The 27,033-nt window shown below is 33.6% G+C and overlaps 1 protein-coding gene across 1 annotated transcript in view; it reads left to right on the top strand.

Moving 5' to 3' along the window:
* Positions 1-27,033, top strand: part of ADAMTS20 (ADAM metallopeptidase with thrombospondin type 1 motif 20) — a 143,361-nt gene that overhangs the window by 7,540 nt on the left and 108,788 nt on the right. The window contains exons 3-4 of the mRNA XM_081309281.1: positions 10,178-10,337; positions 23,721-23,980. Coding sequence (XP_081165407.1) covers positions 10,178-10,337; positions 23,721-23,980 — 420 coding nt within the window. The remainder of the gene's footprint in view (positions 1-10,177; positions 10,338-23,720; positions 23,981-27,033) is intronic.

The following is a 27,033-nucleotide window of genomic DNA, read 5'->3' as shown; positions in this document are numbered from 1 at the left end:
CTGGCAAGCCAAGCTTAGCCTCTCAGCATCCTGGTGGTGATGCATTCCTCCTCTGCTATGATGTTCTTCCTTACCTCAGGCCTAGAGTAGTGGAACCATCCATCCATGGACTGAAACCTCTTAAACCATGAGCCTTAAATATATTGTAAAGTTGTGGATGCTTTAACTGTATATTGCAGGATAGTTCTGTGTGATAGGAGGCACATCTCTCCTCAGCAACATTGTGCAAGCTACAGAGAAGGCAGTGAATCACTGAGAACCACTGTTGTAGTCTACCTGAGGGAGAAAGGTTACCTGAGTAATATTGTAGTGAATAAGAATAGGTATCCATGGAAGGTGAATTATTTTAAACAGTTGTTCTTTCTCAACTGTGGGGTAGTTTTGTCATTTGGCAATGTTTGGAGGTGTTTTTGTTTTCATAGCCAATCGGAACATGAGAGAAGCATGGTACTAGCCAAGAATGGATAGAGACCAAGGTTGTTGCTAAACATCCCACAATCCTTAAAAAGCCCCATTATAACAAAGAGTAGTGCTGAAGGGGACAATCTTGCAACTGACCTGCCGCATTCTGGCTGGACACAATTCATGAGCCACTTGTCAAGCAGAAACGAACTTTATTCTTAGAACACACAGCTGCACCATAGGAGCTCTTCAGGAATTCCCTCAGAGCCCAACTGCCACCACCAGCTCTTCCTGCCAGCCTCTCAACCCCTACTCCTCCCGCTCTTGAGGCCGATTGGCTGGGTTGTGTGGGCGGAGCCAAAAGAGTCCCCCAATGAGCAGCTCCATGGTCTGAAAGGGCGGGGAAACAGCCCAATGAGCAGCACCACAGAGGAGCCAATTGGCTGGCAGTTGGAAGTTTGCTGGGGTCTCTTTGGCTGTGGCTCTCAACACTGACCCATTAGAATTTGCACTGTAAGAGAAGGAGACCAAAATGATTCTAATGATGGGGCTGAGATGAATTAGTGATCTGGAGGCCATTAAACAAAAAAGGCAGTGACAAAGGAGCAGGTGATAAAGAAAAATTCTGGAACATTTATTTGATTCAATCACAGATTTCCTTTAGTCTTCATAATTATTTAAATTTGTATTTGCTCTTCTCTCTGTCTAGAATGTCTTTTATTTCAAATTCTGACCTATTCTTCATGATCTATTTTGAGCTTTTTTTCCTTTTGCCAATCTTCTCGGGTCAGTGTTGATCAGGCCTTTGCTCTTCTACTATGCAATATATAATGCTTTCATTATATATTGAATTGAAGTTACTTGTCTACATTTCTATCTCATTAATAGACTTTAAAGGCAGAAAATATAGTCATTTATTTTAGTAGCTAATGCATTATATAGAAATGCTTAATGTGTGTGAATGAATATGCTAAAATAGTTAACGTTCATTAATATGTGCCAAATATTTAGCTAGTTCTGCTTCATATTAGCCATTCAATGCAGGAAAATTATTTTAGAAATTTTACCTGAAGTACTTGGACATTTTTATAATTTGTGTATGATTAAATATTTTCAGATATTACCTAGATTAATTGCATTCCATTTGTCACATTATTCATATGGCCTTACATCACACCCTGGTGGTTTTATTCTTGTTTTTCTTATCAAAATTACACTTTTCTATAAAATATATTTCAGCTTTCCAGTTTACACTAAAAGGAAGAAACAGAATGCTCATTCTTTTCAATAAATACTTATCATTTAGTACCTAGCAACCACTATTGGGTATTGGTCATATAGATTAGCTTTCCAGTTGGAACAATATTGTACTTTTAAATTAAAAATATATCCATAAGCTAGATAAATGATCTAATGCCATAGTAAAAGCACAGAGAAGACATACTGGGTCTTGACTTTTTCAACTCAAAGGAGATACATACAATTCTTTGTATATTCTGTTGATGAGAACTTGTTTCCTGGCTTCACCATGATACAAAAAGTCTGGGAAATGGGGAGTAGTAGTATTCCCATGAAGAAGACAGGAACATAGATATTGGAGATAGCTAACAGTCTCTACCACAGGATGCCCTTCCATTTACCAAACAGCCCTTTGCTGTTCTCTTGCTACACAGCAGACATACTCTTCTTGTCTATGAATGCTCACAGTTGCACTTGTTTTGACTGAGATTCTGTGGTCTCTGAGTAATGCACAATATTCTCTATGAAGTACAGATGTAGATCTTTGGTACTTGGCACTTTGTGAATTAAAAAAAAAAAAAAAAACAATTATTTGCACCCCCTGCAAATCCAGCATGACCAGCATGGGTGGTATCCTAACCTTAACTTTCTGTAGGAAGAAAGCGAGACACCTAGTAGTCACTGATCTAAAAAAAACTTTTACTCCTTCTGGGGAGGAATTGTTGAGACCATTTGGTTGGTTTCCTCATTATATTTTGTGATTCATTTTTCGGGAAAGTCATCAGTTACCTGTCTTCTATAAGAGCCTTGTCCTTTCTCTTCCATTATTTATCTAAATGGGTTCTGAGGGCACTGCTGACTGAAAGGAGGGAAGCTTCAGGAATGCTGGGATAGTTCTGAGGGCTTATAGTTTGTTTTACAATGAAATTCGTCAAAAAATTTTGAGTCAGGCTCGTGGTTTCTTTGCTAATATAATCTGTCAGAAACTGATTTGGCTTCTCATTGCAGATCAAATTTTGATAATTGCTTTAAACTATTTTCCTGTGGCAGTTGCCAAAGACATTTATATTAAATCTTATAATGCTAAGAATCTATTTTAGGGAAAAACATGTATTGGATTCTCAGCCTACTAGTAAGACAAATAAAACTATTGCTCTATTACAAAAGTAAAAGAAGGGGCTTGGGATATAGCTCAGTTGGTAGAGTGCTTGCCTCACATGCACAAGGCACTGGGTTCGATCCCCAGCACCACAAGAGAATGACAATATGTCTATAATCTTTAGATGGGGGAAAATACAAAGGGAAATATACAAATAAAAAAATAGCTAGATTTGCCCAAGTAATAATTGAAGAGAATTACATGTCAAGATAATTATGAATAAATTTAAAATAAGCTAGAAAAATATATGCTACTAATAGAACAGATGGTTTGGTATATTTATAGCATGTCTCCCTCTAGTTAATCTATGTATTTTTTGTTTTTGTTTTTAAGTAATATTGCTTTATACTATTTTGACAATATAATCATGAACATATTTCTATTATATATCTAAAATATTTTTAATGTATATTATTTTTAAATTTCTATTATATTTTAAAATTTCTATTATATATCTAAAATATTTTTAAAATTTCTATTACATCTAAATTTTTTTTTGTCATTGTTGTAATTTCTCACTGTTATGGTGATTTTAGATTTTATGTCTTTGTTGACATTTTAGGGAGAGGTTGGGAGAGGCTGACCTGAGGACTGCTACCCAGACTTTACAAGAATGTGGCTGTTTCCTTGATAATTGTCTATTTTGTTGAAGTTCATATGACTTCAAAAACACCTTAGTGCTTCAAAGAAAGAAATATTACAGAGTTTATTCCTCATTATTGAGGTTGCTGGGATTCAGTATTTGAACTTGAGTCCTCTGGCTGTATAAATCTTGGGTAGATGAGTTCAGTTGTTTTTATTTTCTTGATCCTGATGGACCAGCACTTGGTAAAGGACCATTCTCTTTAGCTGAGGGGTCAGCCATGGATTTCCTTTCTATTGTCTCTTCTCACTTTTACAGCATTCTTACCTTCCCGAACTCCAGATCTCTAAAGATCTGGAGTTGGGGAAGGTAAAGAATGCTGTCAGAAGAGAAAAGTAAACTTTACCATAAATTTTCTGCTTTGTTCTTCCAGATCCAATTCTGATGTTTTCTTCATATTGATTCATTCATTTATTCAAGACACTATTTCCTAGGCCTGATCATTGGTGTTACAATGAGGAATTGTCAGGGAGAGAAACCTTTATGCATTGAACAGACTATTATTCCAGAATAAAAATGAATCTCAGAGTTATTGTTGGGATCTTTTATTATGCAACATTTGTGCTCTGCCTGTGGTGCAAAGGGTGACTGTAACATATGTGTATTTAATGGAGAATTTTTCATCCTTTTTGAAAATATGTTCAATTCTAAGACAATTATTGAGCTCCTTTTATGAACATTATCTTAATGTATATTACATTTTGTAGGAAATGGAATAAATAAAATTATGCAGATAATTTGTCTTTTTAATTCACATAGTGACAAGTGATAAAGATCTATATTTGCACTTTATAGTGTTTTATAGATAATTCTAGTGAGGGTCAGAGATATGAAATAACTTACTCAAAGTTCCATGAGTGCAAACATAGTACACATTTCTTGGCTTTCTTATAACTATGTTTAGGATATGGTGTATGATTAAAGATGGGAAATCATTAAATATTTTAGAAAACAGTTTCAACAGTACCTTATTTTCATATGTTGTTCTCCAGTTGCTACTGCTTAATATGAAAACTGTAATGATTTGGGAAGAGAGTTAAAGGGATTTGTATCTTGTGCTTGTTTTTACCCTTTAATGAAATCTGAGAGCACATTATTGGTAGCAGCAGTACATGTGTTTGCCATGTATTTGAAAAAAATACATGGATGAATGCCACAATGCTGAAATAAGAATATTTTAGGAAAAACAATTGTATAAAAATTTTCTAAACATAAGAATTTTGGCCTATGGGAATAAATTGGAACCAGTTGTATAATTATTTACTGCCTTTCAAAGCAGCTTGGCCAATAGATAATCCTTATTCTAAGAAATTAAGTACCCTTGCCCAAGTGGAAATTTAATTTTGCAGATTCTTAATAGTCATTGAAAGAACGTATTTTTTGGAATCTGATTGACATTTCTCATAAGTCGAATTGTAGTGCTCATCTGCAGATAGGTTTCTAAAAATATGGCATGATCTAAATGTAATTCTATGAGCCACCTGTTTTGCTAAGTCCTCAAATTCCTTACCAGGTTCCTTTCCAAGTTTTTTAAAAAATTAAGTGCTTCCTTAGGAGCCTTTAGGCAAAACCTTAATATTTTTATTATTTGAACAGGAAATTCCCTTTAATGGGATGGATTATAGAAAAAACTCATGGAAGTAAAATACTTCTGGGTCCCTCACTGATAATTCAAAAGATAAATCATTTAAAAAAAAGTTATTTCACATTTTTCCCCGAATTTTATATTTTAAAACATGAAGGTTTTGTTTAAGAAAGAACCTTTTAGTTGCAAAGGCACTATTCTTCGCAAGCTGTTCTAGCACAACTAAAAGGAGGTGCTGATGAGTCTGGACTGAACTATATTTGCTTTTTCTGATATGGGAGCATGAGCTGGATCTATGTGCAGTTTTATTGGAACATTAAAATAGAAGTACCTCATAGTCAGATTTTGAGCCCGGAGAGCATGAAAGAAATTCCACAGGTATAAATATTTTCACTATTACTTGGGAATAGTATGATGTTCTTCAAAGTAGTTTTGTAGTTGCAGTTAGCTAGTAACAGGCTAGTTCATGTCTATTTGCATCTTTTTCCTAGATATCATATTTCCCCTCTTCAGCAAGCTTTTTTTAAAAGGCAGAAAGGGATATTTGCATGGATCCATGCACTCAGATTTCAAAACCAGTGTCTTTGTTACTTCTTATAATTACAGTTGAAATTAGTTTTATGATAAAATAGAGAATGTTAGAATTTTGGTACATACTGAAAATATTTGATTGTGGTTATATATTGGTAGCATTAATGAAATATGCTAGGGGACAGGTCACTAGGAAACTATCCAGGAAATAAACATAAAGATAACACATCTTAATATGTATTGTTTTGCTTTTTACCAAAAAGACACTAATTTATAGTTAGTATATCTGATGGAATTTCTTTAACTTTTAAACCATTTAAAATATACAATCCTAATAGCACATTAAGAGTTCCTAAATATTTTAGTTTTCAGCAAAGAAAGGTAATTATCATGTAAATATATCCCAGACAAGTCTCAAGGCTACCATAACTTAAGAATGTTTAGAAAGAAAATCAAAGAATTATTAAAGGGAATATGAGAAAAATCTCAGATACTATCTTGGTTCTCATAATTTTAATTTCTACAGAAATATTGAGTGTCCGTTTCAGGCAATGTTTTAAATGTTTGAACTGTAAACAGAGTAAAATCACTGATCTAGTAATTATCGTAAAGAGAACTTTATGCCTACAATTGCCATAAGTATTTAAATGGCATTAGTGTTTTTTCCATTAAAATAGCAATTTAAAATATACCTTTATTATTTATAATAGAATTTAAAACAACCATTTTAAAGTTGTCTATAAATTATCTTAACATATTTATAATTAAGAAATTGAGTGTCATTCACTAAACCTGTGCCTATAGTATTACCTATAATTCAGTAAATCACTTCTGAAGTGGTTCTATGCAGAAATATGCTTTTCTAAGTGGAAAAATGCTTAGTTTAAGTATAGGTAAATATATATTTGTATATTCTGAGGTATGATAATGAATGCTTTTCAAAGTCAAGCAGTGCTGACCTCTGCTGATTGAACCTCATATCCTACTAGTCCATCTTTCCTGGTTGGCACAGCTTTAGCTTTACCGTTTTCAGTCACCTGGACTTGTCAAACTTTCCTTGTCTCTAGGCTATTTGGTTCCTGATTGGAATGTTCCCTGGAAGTTTTCCATGGCTACCTTCTTGTTATTCCAACTTCAACCTTGCCCTCCCTTTGTAGAAGGTCTCCCCACCTGTTGTTTTCTATCTTTTTGATCTAGTTTTTTTTTTTATTGCACTTATTGGTGTATTACATTTTTACATGTTGTCTGTCTTTTCCTATATAAGTTATTTGAAGGCAAGGATTTTGTCATGTTCACTTTTGTATCTTTAGCTCATAAAACTATGTCTGGTCCATAGTAGGTACATATGAAATATTTGTTGATTATTTCATGAACTTATCAAAATTGGCATATGATGACTGTGTAGTGTAATGAGTTAAGGAATGAATTGTTGAGCTGAGCTGTTCCTCTTCTCACTTACTAAGTGTGAGACTTGGGGACTAGTTTCTTAACTCCTCTGCTCCTTATTTGTCTTACCTGTAAAGTGAGGAGTATATCATAACATGTTTCAAAGTTATTGTTAGTTTGATATATGAATTATGTATGGATGAATATATATCAATATAGAGGTATACACACACGTCTACCTTTCATATATATATATATTTTTTTCTCTCTCTCTGAGAAAGTCAGAGAGAGAGAAGGGGGGAGAGAAAGAGAGAGAGAATGAGAATATGATATCTGACTTCTATATTGGAGTAAAGCCATTTTTATTATATATGCCTACCTTGGATGATTTAGCCTCACCTGACCAGGGAGATAGAGGGAAATTGTTTGGATATATGTATCTCACTAAATTTACTTTGGGTTAGCAGTAGTTTTTCAGTTAATATTATTATTTTAAAGTATATATTGGTGTAATATAAGAAGATGACACTTTTACATCTACCTTTCCAATTTTTATACTTCTATTCTCCTTCTTTTATCTAATTCTGTTGTATAGTAAAGGGAATCTTTGTAATCCTGACCTATGTGAAGTGCTTTGTTATGTCTTCATTATGCTTGATGTTGTCTTTTTGGTTGTGACATAATTTATTATGTTAAGGAAGCATCCATCTATTTTACATTTTAAAAAATAATATTTATTAATTTTATCAAAAGCCATGTGACTTATTATTTATTATGGATTTTATTAATGGATTCCTAATATTGAATCATACTTGATTTCCTATGATAAGCTCCATGTATTAGTCTTTTAATGTGATGCTGGATTTTATTATTCCTTTTGATAATATAATTTTGGACTTTTACCTTATGATATTCACATATGAGCTTGCTCTGTATTCATTTGTTGCATTTTAGTGTTGTCATTTCTAGATTTCGATGTTAAGTTCACACTAATTTCATAAAAATAATTTGGATTATTTCTTCTTTTTCATATTTTGGAACAGTTCAATAATGGTGGAATTATCTGATCTTTCAAGGTATTGTGGAATTCTTTTGTGAAACCATCAAGGCTGGGTTTTTTTTGTATGTGATGTAACTTGGACATCTTTTTCTTGGTAGAAAGGGATCTGTTAGGATATCTAATCTTTTTGGATTCTTTTTAGTAAATTATATCTTCCCCCCAAATCATCTCTATCACTCCTCTCACTGTCTCTTTTTCTACTTTCTTCTGGCATTGATATCTTGTAATCAATCTATTTCAGCTGCCAAACCATCACTATCACCATTACCATTATTCAGATTTTTCTTCTGGGATATAGCTTGTCTTGTAGTTGCTAGTTTTTTTTCCTATCACCTCTAACATTAAATCTTACTAAGTTAAATTTCATAGCTTATGGTCTCAAGTATTCATCCATTTAGCATATATTTATTCAGTATCTGGAATGTGGCAATCATACAGAGAAGAGTACAAGCAAAGCCCTATTCTCATGGAGCTTATATTTCAGTGGATTGTATCAGACAAGTTACAAAGAAGCATAAATACAAATGTATCAGGTGATAAGTGATATTAAGAAAGTGAACTGGGATATAGGGACTAGAGAGGTGATTCAGTTCCATTTTGTATAGGGTGATGAATGTTGAGTGGAGATTCCAAAGAAATGATAACTGGGAACTCCCATGAAGAAGTGCTTGATGTAGGTTTAGTAAACACAAAGTCCCTGAGGTGGGACTCTGTTTGTCATGTTTGAGAAATAACAAAGGCACCAGGAGAGAGCTCTAGTGTGAGATAAGGTGAAAGTAGGAGAAAAGAAAGCCAGAGTCTAATTGTTGTCAGTGTGTGCTTAGAGGAATGGAGGGGTACAGAGGGGTGGCACATCACATAGAATATTGAAGAACATTGTAAGAACTTTTGATTTTATTGAGTGACTTTCCTTAGTTGTATTTTTTTAAATTTTTTTCCTGGGGAGTGACATGATCCAGACTTTTGTTGAAAACAATTATTATGACTGTGTACAGAAGCTAGATTACAGAAGGCTATCGATTTAGTTCAGGAAGAAAGACCTTTAGATTTGATCATAGATATAGTGCCAAATGGGAGAAGTCATTTGATTTTGGTTACATTTTGACAGTTGAGCCATCAGGATTTGCAGGTGGACTGAATATGGGATTTGAAGGAAAGAACCATCCTTGATTTCTCTAAAAGAAGTTTTGGTCTCAGAAATCAAAAAAAAGTTAGGCCATTTACTGAAGTAGGGAGTGTTTTTTAAAAACAACAAATTTGGACCCAGAATCTAGAGTATGGCTAGGCACCGTGGCACATGCCTATAATGCCAGAGACTCTGGAGGCTTAGATGGGAAGATCACAAGTTCAAATCTAGCCTCAGCAACTTATTGAGGCTCTTTGCAACTTAGTGAGATCCTGTCTCAAGATAAAAAATAAAAAGGTACGGGGATTTAGCTTAGTGGATAAGAATCCTGGGTTCAATCTCTGTACCAAAAATTTTTATTTTACTTAAAATAAAAATTAGAGCACAAAGAAAAAAAATAAAAAGAGTATGGTCTTAGACCTCTTAAGGTTGGGAATGTTGTGTGAATGATGTCAACAACATTTTGGGTGCTGGATTCTGGAATTCAGAAGACAGGTCTTTGTGAAAATTCTTCCATGGCTCTTCATTGCTGATGAATCCAAATTTCTAGCACCACATTCAACAATTTTGACCCAGCCTACTTTTTAGTCTTGATATCACATTATTGCCTTACACAGATTAAATCAACCAGCCTTTACTATTTATAGACTATTCTATACTTATCTTTTCCCATTTTGAGGACTTTGCTTTGCTATTTTTTTTTATATCTGGAATACCTATTATCGCAGCTCTGCCTATTGGAATATTATTTAGTTTTTCATGACTTTATATATAAGAATGGAGAAAGAAGAATGAGTCTTGAAAAGGAAATTTTTATGTAGATTTGTGGTATTTTTGAACAGGCTCTGCTGTTTTACTTCTGTGTGCTTATTTTATTTCACTTTTTTGTCATGCTAGCGATTGAACACTGGGCCTCACTCATGCTAGGCAAGCACTCTATCACTGAGCCACTCCCCTAGCCCTATGTGCTCATTTTAACCTGTGGTGCAATGTGTCTTGTTAGTTACAGTTGGAAAAATGTTTACTTTTGTTTTATTTATTTTCAGATGGGAACATTTAAAGCACATGATGGTGAATATTTCTTAGAACCTATAATGAGGGCAGATGGGAGTGAACATGAAGAAGACCATAATAAGCCACATCTTATATATAGACAGGAATTGAAGAGCTCTTTTCTACAGTCTCACAGACCTTGTGAAGTTTCAGGTAAACTATAAAGTCAAACTTTTCTGTTAAGTTGTGATATAATTCAAATCTTCTTATGGTTTAGCTTTTACATATTTCCTTAAGTATTTAGTTACTTTTAATTGAGATGTAAAAATCATATATATTTACCATGTACAGCCTATTGTTTTGAAACAAGTATACATTGTTGAATGGCTAAATCAAACTAATTAACATGTGTTACCTCACATAGCTTTTTTTTTTTTTTAGGTGGAAACACTTAAAATCTACTTTATAATTTTCAAGATTCTAATACATTTTTATTAACTGTAGTCACTGTGTTGTAAATATGTCTCTTGAACTCATTTCTTCCATTTAACTGAAATTTTGGTTTCCTTTAACCAACATCTCCCCAACCCTTCCCACCTGCCCCTGGTAACCACTGTTCTACTCTTCTATGTTTTCAACTGTTTTAGATTTTATATGTAAGTGAGAGCATATGTTATTCAATATTGAAGTATATGATTTTTAAACAATATTTTGACTTGTAAGTATCTATTAGAAATTGTTTGTAGATAATTTTTGTAGTAAACTATGTTTAAATTTTTAAAAAGGGATTTATAGGGAACAATCATACGCAATTTTATGTCATCTGTCATCCACAGTGGTGTGATTTGGTTATTCTCAGCAGAATTTTAGATTAAAAGTATGACTGAACATAAATAACAATATCACATTGCTCAGTTTTGCATGGTTTTTAACTTTCACAAGTGGAAATAAGTTGCACATAGCTGTGACTCTTCCTTTTTGCTCTGAATTGTTTCTGGGTTCGTCTACATGAGTGTGTGGAGCCGCAGTTCATCCCTTGTCATTGCTGCATAGTCTGCATTTGCTGAGTGTATCAGACACTGGTAGACTAGTTCCTGCACTCGTTTTCCTCTTGAACTTGTGGCTTCTTTGTAGTTTTTGCTAATACAAAAGATGCCACTGTGAATGTTATTGTCCCTATCTCCTGTGTTTGAGAGTTTCTCCGTGGTATATAAATAAACACTAGATAATTCCACATTGTTTTATGGAGAGGCTTTTTTAAAAAATCATATTTATAGTTCCAGCAATATAGGAGAGAAGTATATTTTCATCATGTTTTTTCCTGTAAAATTCAGACTACTGAAGATTTATAATAGATTAGAATCTGGAAGTCATAGATTACTACAAAGTATAAATCTGCTACCATTAAAATACTTATACATTGTATTAAAGTTGTTTTTATTGAGTTGTGTCCTTATATCTATGTGAATCTTCATTATTTATAAAATGGTGTACTATAATATAGTGGAGAAAAGGCACCTGCAGTTATCATCAAAGTACAAAATCTAGACAAAAGAGTGGGATTAGAAAGGATTTATTTGTGATTGTAGGTGTCCATAAACTATAGTTCCAAACACTGTGATGCCATCTGTTTTGGGATATAATGATATGTAGGCCTTTGAAGGTTTTCCCTGGGAATGCACTTCTTAACCTTTGCTATTATAAGGATGCCAGTTTGGAGTGGTTCTCACTGTGTCTAAGGCCCTGTTTTAAATCTATTGACATAATAGATGCCTTTCTTATGCTTTTAATATGAGCATAAGGGTTTCATTTTTATGGCTTCAAAGAAAACACAAATGGGTACAGCTTCACAATAGAACTCTACAGAAGGCAGCTTATGCTTGTTCTGATCTACCATTCAGGAGCAACTTGTTTAATGAATTGTTTAGCTTCTTAAGAAGAAAACCACCAAGTAGACATTCTGAATGCATAAATGTTTCACATAATGATATGCAGGGTTTCACATTCATGATCAGCGTTAATTATCAGCAAGAAAATGATTCAAGTAAAGCTGGGTTCTTTTGTTTAAAAATATTTATACTAAAGATTTATTTTAAAAACTACAAATGAAAAAATGAATGGAAATCTATAGGATTTAATTTTAATCACGATATACTTTTTTCAATATCTGTTAAAATGTATGAAGTGGTATTCATTCTTTTCAATAATTAAATTTCTCCATTTTTTGGTACAATTAACATGTACAGTTTTATTTACTAATAAAGGCAATCAATTAATGGCCTAAAATTAGCTACTAATCATCATTTTGTTAGTAAAAGTGAAGAGTTGTGAATGTAATTAGTGAAATGTTATCCAAGGTGTTTTTTTTTTTTTCCTTCCCAATTCACACAGAAATACTTTCAGGGTTTTCTTTATTATAATTAGCACACCTTCAGGAGAATCCTTCAAACAGGTGGGCCTATGGATTTAGCACATGAGCTAATGTGATTAAATGGAGAAGGAAAAGTGATTTCTTTTTTTTTGTTTTTCTATGGATGGTTTTAATTTGTCATGAACCTAACGTGTTACAATTCATAGTGGCTTCAGCCTTGATGAATTAGATTAAATTGTTTCCAAGGCCAGTATTCACTGTGTGTCTTGAAGTCATACAAATTAAATTTGGTAGCCAGACCTAGCCATTGTGTATACCAGGTTCTTAGATGTCAGATATACTCTAAGTAAAAAATCCAGGGGAAATAGCAAAGCAAGCAAATAAGAAACTCCACAGTATGAAAAAAAATACCAAACAAAAATCCCACACACATCACCACCCAAACAAAATAAAATAAATAAAACTGAAGGGGAATGAAAAAAGTCTCTGAATTATGTTGAGTATAATTCTTTATTGCTTGTCCTCCAAAGGCCAATCAAGAGACTTTGTGATCCCCAACCCCTGCCCCACATCTGAATGTCTTGGGGATAGGAAGGAGGATCAAATGTGAGTGGAAAATGAAATGTCTTTAAATGAGTTTTTAGGATGTTGACTGATTTTTAAATTTCTGTTTTTTTCTTGAATTTTTCTAAATTTATTTGTTCATATAGTTATTGAGTACTTAATATTACAAAGTATATGAAAATTGATTAGAAAAGGGCTGTAGACAAGAGAGAACATAGCATTTTGCATCTTCAGAATCCTGATGTGTGGAGAGAAGAGTTACCCATTTATCATTTCAAGAGAGCAGGGTGCAGATGTGTGTGAAGTCCTGGGAGTTTGACAAGGCCACAGACCTGAAAAAACTTCAGGATTTCGCTGGCTATCCCATAGGCATTGGGGAAACAAACTTTAAAGCAAAGAAAACTCATGATTGATCTTCCAAATAGATAGATAGATAGATAGATAGATAGATAGATAGATAGTATTACTCAATTGATATGGTGGCTTTTTTTTCCAGATGGTTTTGGAGCAAATTATATTCTATGCTTGTATAATTATGCTGCAATGAATCCAATGTCATGTATAACTATCATGCACTAAAAATGATAGTTTTGGATTTGAATGAGAGGAGACTGAAGGGAGGGAGACTAAAATTGAAAAGAAGCAATCTGTCAACAAAGGATTGAAATATCCAACAAGTAAAGTGCACATTAAAAAGCAAATTGAAGATAATTTCCTTAAGCATTTTCAAAACTTTAATAAAATTTTAAAGATTTTTATTTGTGAGTAATCTATTTGCATATTTCTGTGAATTTATGAGAATTGCTTTTTCTTTTTTTATTTTTAAATTTATTTTTAAAAATAAATGACAGCAGAATGCATTACAATTCTTATTACACATATACAGAATAATTTTTCATATCTCTGGTTGTATATAAAGTATGTGGACACCAATTCGTGTCTTCATACATGTACTTTGGAGAATGATGTTCATTACATTCACCATCCTTGCTAATCCCTTGCCATCCCATCTCTGCCCTATCTAGAATTAATCTATTCCTCCCATGCTCTCCCTCCCTACCCCACTATGAGTCAGTCTCCTTTCAATAAAATTATATTTTTGTGAAGATTATTTCCCTTTCCTTTGAAGATAATAATTTAATCAGCATCTTTCTGGGGAAAATCCAGATGGTTTTAATGTCAGCAGAGGCTACAGTGCACTTATATGTAGGAACACCTGTTTGAAGGATTCTCCTGAAGGTGCACTGATTAGAATAAAGAAAACCCTGCAAGTATTTCTGAACAATGTGTGAATTGGGAAGGAAAAATGCACTTAGTAAGCTGGAAGTCAGGAAACAGAGTTTGAGTTCTGAATTTGAGACCTACACCTCTCTGGTTGTAGCCAGAGTAGGAAATAGTTGAGAATTTAATCTGTTTCCTTTAATTTATTTTTAATTAATTAATTAATTAATTTTTAATATATTTTTATTTACTTATTTATTTTTATGTGGTTTTGAGGATCGAACCCAAGACCTCATGCGTGCAAGGAAAGCTCTCTATCACTGAGCTACAATCCCAGCCCCCTTTAATTTATTTTAAAAAATATTTTTATTTTTACTTGACATATAGTAATTGTATATATTTATGAGGTACAGAGTGATATTTCTGTACATGTACAGAATGTGCAATGATCAGGTTAGGATAATTGGCATATCTTTTACCATAGACACTTATAATTTCTTTGTGTTGAGAGCATTCAAAATTCTCTCTACTAGCTGTTTTGAAATATTCAATTAATTGTTAACCATTATAGTTATTTTAGTGTGCTGTAGAATATTAGAAGTTATTCCTCCTCACCAGCTACAACACTGTACCCACTAACAATGCTCTTTTCATCCCCCTCCCCTTCCTAGGCTCTGGTAACTGTTTTATTCTCTACTTCTATGAAGTCAACTTTTATGTTTCCACATGTGAGGGAGAGCATGTGGTATTTGTCTTTCTGTGACCATTTCACTCAGCATCTTGTCCTCCAGTTCCATCCACATTGCTGCAAATGGCAGGAATTCATTCTTTTCATCTAGGGCCATATCACCCTGGATACTCTCAGATCTCGTCAGTTTCCTTCTTAAATGAATGCCACAATTAGATTATTTACAGCTATAGAAACCAAGTGATTACTGGAAATGATGAGGGGAGGTGTCATAAGGACACTGAGTATCCATAGGGCAGTGAACACACATGCTCCTTGAAAAAGGCACTTTGGTAATGTGGGACCAGTATTGCCAGATCTTTTATATTTTATAGAGTAGTTAAAAATCTAGATTTTTTTTTTTGGAGGAGGTACCAAGGATTTAACCCAGGGATGCTTGACTACCTAGCCACATTCCTAGTCCTATTTATTTATTTATTTATTTAGCTATCTATTTATTTTTGAGACAGGGTCTTGCTAAATTTCTTAGGGTCTCACTAAATTGCTGAGGCTGGCCCTGAAATTTTGATCCTCCTGCCTCAGTCTCCCAAGCGGCTGGAATTACAGGCATGTGCTACTACACCTTGTGGTTAGATTTTTTAAAAATGAGAGCTGAACATGGTTTGTTAGACACCAGTTTGTAATCTCTTAATGATTTCTGAAATCATTGCCTTTTATAGCATTTAAAAAATTTATTGGCCAAGAAGGTGTCATTACAGAAGGATTGTAAACATGGCTATCACCATGGCTGGTATTTTGAACTAATAACTTGTTAATGGTGTTTTCAAGGGTCAGCTCAAGCTCTACATATACAGAGAGATGAGGATAGATATCTCATTCTCCTGCTCACTGTTTTACTGCAATCTGCTCTCTCAAAGGTCACATGGGACTTTGACCTTCTACTTGTCAAGAGCAATACTCTTAGTCTTATTGTTACTGTTTGGGGAGTACATTTCCCAACTCTCAGTCAACTTCCCCTAATTGAGTTTCCATTTCTTTAGGTTCTCGGATATGTTTTATTTTCATCTTTGCTTCTCTGCTTTCTAATTATTCCTCACATTTCTCTTGCTGGTTGTTATTTTTTTCATTTTATGAGTTAAGCATTGCTTTGTTGTTGTTGTTGTTGCTGTTTTGTTTTTTATTTTTGGTACCAGGGAATGAACTCAGGGGTACTCAATCACTGAGCCACATCCTTGGTCCTATTTTATATTTTACTTAGAGACATGGTCTCACTGAGCTGCTTAGCCCCTAGCTTTTGCTGAGTCTGGCTCTGAAAACTCTATCCTCCTGCTTCAGCCTCCTGCCCCAGGGATAACATGAGTGTACCACCATACCTGGCTAAGCATTTTTTAAAGTGCTCTTCTTGGCCACCATTTTAAACCATTTTTTATATTTATTTTTATTTATCAAAACATCTGAAGCTGAGGATGAGCATGCTTTACAGTTATAGGATCAACTGATAAATATAAAACTTTATTTTTATTTATTTGTTTATGATTTATTTTTTCTGCCTTCCAAATTTTAACTACTAATTTGAACAATACATAATTTTTGAAAATGCTTTAACTTTAGTTCCTGTTTTAAGATTAAACCTTGGGTGTACAAAAAAAAGTAGTTTATTTTCTTACGTGGCCATTCTTCAGTCTTATTGATACAGTCATGTTCTTGAGTTAAAATTTGTTCCAAACAAACAAAATTATACATGATGAAATTTGACCTGATCAGGTTTTAAGGTTAGGAATCCTATGAAGTAGAACTACTTCACTTATACAGCCACACATACCCTTTCTTTCTTCAAAGTCGAATCTCATTGATCCTGTATCTGTGACGCATGCTCATCCTCAACTTCCAGATGCTTTCTATCTGAGGTAAAACCTAGATGTGGTGTGAGTATTGGTTCCATGTGTAGAGGGTTATCCTATTAGCTGACCTGTTGTGCCAGTTGTGTGTTCTTCTTGCCATTACAGTGAATGTACTATTACATTATTAATAATATATTCCAAAGAGAAGGATCAGTTTGCCTGTATGTGGTACTCAGTTTGCATTGCCATTATTTTTTTCTGTGGCAATAATCACTAGAGCTTTCTAGTTTCATTTCATTTATTTATGAAATCTTATGTTATCTAGTTTTACTTTTAATAAAGTTAAAGATTCTCAACTAGGGTGAATTATGTGAAACGGACAAATGACCAAGAGAACCAATATGATATAAACCAGAGAGTTTACTTATGTAGTCCTCAGATGCTGTGAAAACAGTAGTTCTTTCCAGGAAGAACTGTGTGGTTATTCTGAAGAATTAAAATAACAAGTTTCTTTTTAAATTACCTTCTTTGTATTAGGATTATATGTTTCATTTATTAAACTAGAGAAGGTTTTGTGGCAGACATAAGGATTCACTGTTTTCTAGTTTGGAAAGCAAGGGTTTTTTTCCTTAACATTTTTTTCCTATTAGCCCAGAAATGAATAGGAGAGGATTTTGAATCTTGAGATATGAAAGAAGCTTTTATACTGATAACCCCTAATCAAAGAGTAAACTATTCCAGTATCTTGAATATAATGGTGTCAAACCACTTTTTGTAGTTCTGTTAAGATTTGATTGGCTTCCACTGTTTGTAAAGTTAGCATTTCTTGCTCACTGCTAGGAAGACTGATGATTTCTTCTGGCCCATGTCATCTTGTTGATCAAACCTACTGTTGAGAAGGGATTGAGATTACTGACCCTTTGAAATATACTGTGCTCCTATTTTTCTGTTGTACCTCCATTAAGAATGTTTCTATCCTTGCTTTAAACTGGTTTACATCTTGTTTTGAAATTTGCATATAGGATTTTTAGTTATTCTGCAACATGGTTTCTGTGAGTTTTCACTTGATAGCAATGTAAGCCTCCACTATGAGAATTGAACACATTTCCATTTATATATTCTTAAGTGCTCATTCTTTGTGATTGGTCTACCAATTTGCATTTCTTTTTCCTTCATCTATTTTTGTACTCTTAGTCCCTTATTTTTTTTTGCTTTTACAGAGACATAGTGTGTCTTTTTTCAAATGTAAAAAAAATACCTTTGCTCTAAATATGAGTTATTTAAATTCTTAGGGTGCTCTTCATTTATAGAAATTATATATATATGTAATTATATATGTTTATATACATATATGCGTATATATACATATATATAGTGGAGTCATCAATTTTTAGCACTTTTACTAATTGTGCATTATTATAGATTCTTGCTTTAACTAAAAACTGCTATTAAATTGTTTTATAATTAGTGTCTTATTCATTTTCCTATGGTTAATGTACCTGACATAATTTTGCAAGATTTACACTGTGGACTTTAGAGTCTGTGGCATAGAATATTTCACAACTTAGTGTATATAATTAACACTACCTTGCATTGTTTTTAAACATAATATGCCTCTATTATTCTACCTACCAGTTTTAAGATTCTGTTCTATGCTCCTTTAAAGTAAAAAGTAACATTTTCTTTTATTTTCACCACATTCTTCACAGCAGCTTGAACTATATTATGCATATGATAACTACTTGGTAAATAGTTGACAAATGAGTACCAAAATAACTTTTCTGCTTATAGACAAGTGTGTAAGATGAGAATCATTGAGAAGGTGCTTTGAGGCCTTGTAGAGGGGGTACCCAGCTCAGCTTGAAAGTCAGGAAAGACTTACTGGAGAAAATAATTTATTATCTGAGACTCTAAAGATGAGTAAGAATTAGTTAGGGAAAGGGAGGGAGTGGGAAGCATTTTGTATGGCAGAAACAGCATGTGCAAATATCTATAGAGATGAGGCAGTGCTTACCCCATTTAGGGAGCTAAAGGTGGTTGATTAAGGCAAAATATGGGACTCTGGGAGATGGCAAGTTGATGTAACACTGCAAAGGTAAGCAGAAGAAAGCTCATGAAGGTCTGTGTAAGCCTCATTGGGGGACTTGGGTTTTATTTCTACAGCTGCCCAGCAGGTATTGCAAGTAGTTCCAGCAAGGGTCCTGGTATAGGGGCTGATTACCGTTTGCGCTGACTTGTCCTTTACCAATCCCTGTTGTTGGAGGCAGTGGTCCAGTCAGCCAGATCGACCCTGCCAGTGGGGTCAGGTCAATGCTTGTAGCTATGAACAAAGAGAGAATGGGAATAGGTACCCAGGGAATTGTGGAAAGTTAGTGAATAGATGCTGGTCAAATAAAACCAAAACATGAACAAACACAAGATGGGCAGTTAAGATACTGAAATTGTAAGAACTTTTGGGGATACATTTGAGCAAAAGGAGATGTGAGTCATTGATAAGAGATTCAGAAGGAATGGGATATTTTTGACAAATGGATTAACAGTTAAACTTTATTTGTATTTAGGGAGACAAAACTATGTAGGGGATTGAGATATTTAGAAATAAAATACACTCTGTGGTAAAGGAAAGAACTAGTAAAATTCTCAGTGCAAAACTGACTAGGATTTTCATTCAACTTATATCTCCATTATCATGATTTGAATAATTTGCCATATAATCTATCAAATTGGGATTATCTGATGACCACTTCTCAAAGCCTATAGATTAAACAATTTAAAGTAAACGTTTTAAAGAAAAATAATACAAAATTATGATTGCGACATTGCTAATGTTCCTTCCAAAGCCTTACAAAGGGACTTTGCAAGTGAGAGGCCAGAAATATAAACTTCTTTAAGTTTATGGTGAATTCACCTGAACACTTAGGACATTGTAAATCACAATACTGGCTTTGACTTCAGAGGAAGCACTGTAGTTTAAACTTCTTGAGAATATGGGAGATAAAAGAGCATTTATTCTGTGACACATGACCACTGTGCCGCATTGTCCTGCCGGCACACATAACGGAATAACTGGAATTTCTTGTGTGTAGCATTAATGAGAGTTATTTGGGAGTTTCCTGTATTGCCATCTTTCTTCAAGGCCACTGAATGAATGAACAGCACCAGATTGATCTCAAATCTTTATCCAAAGTAGAGCTGCAAACTTTTATATTCAAGTCCTGGCTCAGCTCTGTGTTTCCGTAATGCAGGGAGAACGAAAGCCCATATTTTTGTGAATATGACTAACTAGTTCCCTCTTTTAGTCTTTTAGGAAGCAGCTTTTCCCATGACTCTGGTTACTAAATTCTCAACGTTCTGCATGTATTACTACATGTGACCTTTGGAAGAGTCATGTGATGTGGTATTTAGCTGCAATAATTGATGTTGAGGAAATCTGAATTCATTTCTTTGTTATGCCACTTACTCAGCTGGTGGCTCTCGAAATTTCACTTAACTTGTATCACATGTCTGTTTTAAAATGGGCACAGTAATAGTAGCTGACTCAGTGACTCTGGCAAGAGTGATGATGTAATGATTCTTTTATGCTTTAAGTTTTAGCTGGCCAAAGGAAAGTCTTCTCCACATTTATTACTAGAAGGCACTCTAACTTATGAAAATCTTTGAAATAGAGCATTATAAAATAATTTATAAACTATAAGCCCTAATTCTAAAGTAGTGGCTGAGATTTCTAATGATATCAAAAAATCATAGGGAACTATAGGTTATCATGGTTTTTGTTTTTTAATGCCACTGATTTAAAATATAAGTGTGTTACAGATTTATATCTTATTAACTATATTACCATGGTCAGGGAGTGTATTTACCCTCCCTGTTCCTCATTTTCCTGCTTTATAAAATAAGAATAATAACAGTGCTTATTTCATAGAGGTTTTGCTAACATGTGAAGTGTGCCAGTACATGGTAGGTAATAAACTCTTTGTTGGTATTATGTGTATTATTATTGTTAGTATTAGTCTTAATAAGAAAGCTCAATAACTTAAAACTCTGTGAAGAAATGTTAGATTTCACAATAAAATGATGTGGTCATTTTATTCCAAGGAACCCTCAGTTCTTTGAGCTGTAGGGCATTCAACAAGTGATTTCAAATGTTGACAGACTAAAATATATGTCCTTGGATTTTATACCCCAATTTTAAAAATGACTGGCTATATGCTGTTGGAGAAGGGAAAATATTTTTTCTCCATCTGGTCAAATGCATAGCACTCTTATCAATTCCAGTCTATATATAGATAGAAAAGTTGTGTTAGAAAAGTCGAAGGTAATTTATCTTTTAACTGCTTCTATTGTACATCACATTAGTATTTTCCCTACCGTGAATTCTGGACTGATAAACTCTTTTTATCTTCTTCCTCTGTGTATTCCTTTCTTACATCTCCCTCCCTCTCTATCTTTCTGGTTTCTAACTCCATTCTCCATTTTCCTTTCTTTATCCTAACCCTGTTTTCTATTTCCCATGAACATTTATTGAGCACTTAGAACAGATTGCCCAACAGTTTTCTCAGTTTTTAAGGAATTTACAGTTTGGTGGTGGGGATTGTGATAGTGACTGTGTTTAATGGTGAGCTGATGAGAAATGGAACTTGGACTTAATCTTACGCCGATGTTCTAATGAAAATCTGTTTATCTCATCTTAATAAGGATGAGAAAAAATGAATATTTCTAAAAGTGAACATTTTTTGACATAAATAAAATATGACTGGGAGAGACAATAAATTGATAACAGCAGAACTATTTGAGGGGCTCTTTGTGTCTAATTTTGCATTCTTGATTCTAAGAGTGTTCTGAGAAAGACCTGTATGAGTTTAAAGAAAAGGTCATTATAAGAGGAGCAGTTCAATGAACATTTTGAAGGAGAAATGGCAAAATGTGGCAACTAGAACCTAAGTATGAGGGGAAGGTGAAAGAGTCCATGATGGTGTACAGGTTTGAGTGTGAATCATGGGCACTGGGAGGCTTCATTCACAATAGAAATAGGGGAACTGGTAACAGGAGAGGAAAATGATGAATTTAGTTACATACATGCTAACTGTTGGGTGGCAATAGGACTTCTATTCACATTATCATTAACAAATTTTGGTAGTTTGTATTATCATTAATTTCTAATATTCTTCTGGCATTATAAGTCTATATTGTATAAGTATTATAATCACTGATTTAATTTTTAAGGATTTTATGTTCGAGCAGGCAGATTATCATTTTTCCATGACATGCATGATCTTGCATTTTGGTTTGGTCTAAATTAGTTTTGGGTCATAATACACTGGTTATTAATAAAGGAGGAGACATCATTTTAACATTTGACTTAATGGAACAGAAATAGAAAGGAGAACATTGCATAGAAGTGATGTAACTGAGCATGGTGGTACATGCCTGTAATCTGAGCAATTTGGGAGGCTGAGGCAGGAGAATTGTAAGCCCAAGGTCAGCCTCAGCAACTTAGTGAGACCCTGTCTCAAAATAAATAATAAAAAGTACTGGAGGATGTATTTCAGTGATAAAGTATCTCCAGACTCCATCCCAGTACCCCTTCCCCCCCAAAATGGGTATATAATTGAATTGGCAAGTATATTTGGAGTAATGACTTATATAGGGTATTTGTAAAGGTTACCTTGTCATTTGCTATACTACTTTTGTATAAGTACCAAGGAAATGTAATATAATTAAATATTAATCTACAAAATATTAATAGGTGCTGTTTTATAAATAAAATTTTATTTCTTAAATTATAATGACAAAACAAGTTAAGTTAAAGGGCATTGAGATATTAAGGAAATTATTATTTTTTTAATTGATTTAAAAAAATAAATGACAGTGGAATGCATTACAATTCTTGTTCCATGTATCCAGCATAATTTTTCATCTCTGGTTGTATATAAAGTATGTTGACACCAAGTCGTGTCTTCATACATGTACTTTGGATAATGATGTCTATCACATTTCACCATCCTTGTTAATCCCCTGCCCCCACCTTTTCCCTCCCACCCCTCTGCCCTATCTAGAATTCATCTATTCCTCCCATGCTCCTCCTCCCTACCCCACTATGAATCAGCCTCCTTAGAGAAAACATTCGGCATTTGTTTTTTTTGTGATTGGCAAACTTCACTTAGCATTATTTTCTCTAACGCCATCCATTTACCTGCAAATGCCATGATTTTATTCTCTTTTATTGCTGAGTAAAATTCCATTGCATATATATGCCACATTTTTTTTAATCCGTTCACCCATCCACTGAAGGGCATCTAGCTTGGCTCCAATAGCTTTTCTATTCCCTTCTCTCCTACCTACCCAGTATAGTCAATGTTAAAAGTTTGACATGTGTGCTTCCAGACATTTTTGGTTCATTATATAAATTTTTGAATAATACTTGTATATTTTGAGAAATATTTTTTACAAGAATGGGAGCCAGTTTTACATGCTACTTACATTTTTAACTTATAAATGTGTCAGGGACATCTTTTCATTATCAAAACACATATACCTAATTCATCCTGCCTCATGTCTCATATTGCAGTATTCAACAATTTTATATTGAGAATTGTTAATTTATATAGTTTTTAATGTGGTCTCAGCTTTTTAAATTATAAGACCCTTTTTATTTTCCACTCAGTAATTAATAGATATTTTTGAATACTTAAAATTGTTAAAATAAGACATACATACAAATTTGTTAGTATACTCTGTAAAAATTTGAACATTTTGCAAACATTTTGTTACTCTTTAATTTGTCTTTTTATTGTTTCATATTGGAGGCAGATGTGTAAGTATTAAATATTTTGGCTATTCACTTTTGTGAAATATCTTTAGTCCTGTCCAACTTTTAATAGCTCTATATTGTATTCTTTTTTTCCTCCCAGAAAATCAAATAAAGAAAACTTCTTTACGCTTTCACAACTATAGCAACATGAATGAAGATCTTAATATAAGGAAGGAAAGAGTTCTCAGATATACTTCAAAAAATATATCATTAGAAGATGAAAGAAGTCAATTACATTCCAGGAATAAACGTTTTTTATCATACCCAAGATATGTGGAAGTTATGGTTACAGCTGATGCTAAGATGGTTCAGCATCATGGACAGAATTTGCAGCACTATGTACTAACCCTAATGTCAATTGTAAGTAACTTATTATTACTTTTATATTGCCTAAAGCACTTAATTTCTTTACATAATTAAAACAATGTGTTTTTTCCCCAAACTCTTCATGTACACAAATTGTACCTAGAAATTAGACTTCACTGAAGTTTAGCTTAGAAAGATATATACCAGGAATACTATTCTGTTACTTGCACAATTTTCTAAATATTTGAAAATGTATGAAACCATTGATAGAAAATGCTTGAATTGTTCTTTACTGCATCACATGCATAGCTTCTGCCCTCTAGTGACAGGGAATATCCTTGTCACACTGATCTTTGAATCTGAATTTTAAAACTTGACCCTACTCAAGGGGAGAGTGTGTTATTTGTACTGTTGCTACATTCCCTAAATCAGAAATTTGGACAAACAATCTTTTAAGTTATAAATATGTTTTTAGGGATAAAGAGATAAATTATTGCCAGTAAAGCTATCTTAGCAATCTTGGAGTAAAGATCACAATAGGTGTAAGAGTCTTTGATCTGATGTTAATTTCTCTGTTGAGCAATGTTGGTGCCATTGTTCATAGATTGAAGTTCTAATGCTAGTGAAAAGCACCAGTTCTCTGTGAGAGGCAGCTTCCTATATCACATGTATACATGTGTGTACAAATATAAACACACACTCGTCATACTTCCTGAAACATTCTTGAATTTGGGTAGTTGCTTTAGAGTTATTACTAAAAGCACCCCCTTTTATTGTCATGAGTATTCTGATTTAGTTGACAAATGATACGGTCACCTATTTATGCAGATTCAGATAATTTGAACATATACCACAGCTAGAAGTACACATAGAGGGAATTTAGACCCAGTTGGTGGAAAAGACTTGGTCAAGACACATTTGTAGTACCTTGTCAATTTCCCTTAACCAGAAATTACCAGTTATATTTCCTGTAGCTTGAAGATCCTGAGAGTCTTATCATTTTACTTACTATGACATTAAATTTTTATAATTATATCATGTTTTATGCTGCCTAAATGTAGTATCTACAAAGTGGGTGCTCAATGAACATTACTGAAAGAATTTATTAGTGAATAAAATTAAAGTAGTATTTTTTTCTGAATGTAGTACATTTTGGTAAACAAAAACCAAAGATGATCCAAAGTAATTTTCTGCAGTTATATAATACAAAACTCATTTTGTCTATTGAAATTGAAATTTTTTAATGACACAGGGATATCTATAGATATTTATCCTGATGACATTTTTTTACACTTCTGAATCCAAAATAATTATTTAGGTGTGTCATTATAAATGTGAGTGTGATGTACTTAAAATCAAGAAATTCTAATGAGAACTAGATGTGGAGGATGTCAGTTTATAAAGTAGGAAATGGTACCAATTAAATAGAATATTGGAATCAACTTTGCAATTGAAATGGTTTAAGTAGTGACACTTATTAAGAAAATTGGGTTAAGGGGGATATTGAAGGAAAATATTAGATTTTACAAATGAAACAGTTTTTGAAGCTGGTAAGAGACAGATAACTGATGTCAGTACTTTGGAGAAACTTACTAGAAGAAGTAAAGGAACACAAGAATAATTTTTGGAATATTTGCATGCATTTTTGGTGCTATCACCACCCTCAAAAATATTTATTTTGATTTTACATGCAAATCAATTAAGATCATCACTGTTAAGAAGATATTGTGAAGTTAGGGTTGTGGCTTGGTGGTAGAGAGCTTGCCTAGCATGTGTGAAGCACTGCGTTCAATACTCAGCATCATATAAAAATAAATAAATAAAATAAAGGTATTGTGTCCATCTACAACAACAACAAAACGAAGATATTGTGGCATGTCATGAAGTAACTGAAGTTGGCTATGTGAGTTTTAAAGCAGAGTTCTTAGAGGGAGAAGCCAAGGGTCTGACTTCATGGAGAGACCTGTGTCTGATTTTGCTTGGAATAACAGACCAATGCATGTATACATGTTATTTCCTAGATTTTTAGTCCTACTAGAATGATAGCAGATTTTAGCTGAAGGTGGGATTTTTGTGGAAGCTGTCATCTATTTTGCACTAAGTTTTAATTTACAGGGAGACAGATGCAGTAGGGTTGAGTAAAAGGGGAACATTCCAAATATAGGTGGAGTAGGAGGAAAAATTTAGGAGGGTCTCTCTTTTTTTTTTAAGAGAGGGAGAGGTTTTTTTTTAATATTTATTTTTTAGTTTTTGGTGGACACAACATCTTTATTTTATTTGTATGTGGTGCTGAGGATCGAACCTAGCCCCGCACATGCCAGGCGAGTGTGTTATTGCTTGAGCCACATCCCCAGCTCCAAGGAGGGTCTCTTTTTGAGGCTTTTTTTTTTTCCTTTTCTTTCTTTCTTTTTTTTTTTTTTTTTTTTTGTGTGTGTGTGTGTATGTTGGCTTTCTTACTCAGAGGCCAAACTTCAGGTGACTTCTAAATATCTGGGTTTGGTGCTTTCTTCATTTTTCTTTCATTGAAAGAATGTTCAAATGAGAATATAGAGAAGTCATCAGATTATAAGGTACTCTATACACATTGTTGTTTTATTGGTAACAAAGCAATCACAGCTATATTCTTGGATATAAATAATGTTGAAGATGGAAGGCAACTTAGAAAAAAAATGAAAGCTCTTACTGTTTGTGTGGGACTTTTAAAATTCTGGCATTAAAAGTCTCATAAAGTCTCTTTGCAAATCCTTCACACTTGGGCAAAATAAGTCAGTTGGTCACATATGCAGAGTTTATCAAATCTAGTCCAGCTTGTTTTATCTCTACTTGTGAAGTCCATTTTCAAAGTTTCTCTAAAGAGGTGAGAGGAATGCATCCTCCACTTAAGTGTCAACAGCTGTTTCTGGTTGAAGAAAGAACCATGCAGGTTTTGCATGTTTTCTTCCCATTATTTTGGAAGGCACTGATTACATTATTCAAACATACATACTTGGATTATTGGTAATGTTCTGATTGGATCATCTAATTTAGGAAAATGTGATTGAGATTTGGAATGTGTTAGTAAGCTATTTGAAGGAAAGCTCAAAGTACAGAAAAAGTTTTTATGCATT

The sequence above is a fragment of the Spermophilus citellus genome (assembly GCF_964194105.1).
Source record: "Spermophilus citellus genome assembly, chromosome: 10".
Classification (NCBI taxonomy): Eukaryota; Metazoa; Chordata; class Mammalia; order Rodentia; family Sciuridae; genus Spermophilus; species Spermophilus citellus.
Note: the sequence above shows the minus strand (reverse complement) of the source record. Positions and strands in the feature narration are given on the sequence as shown.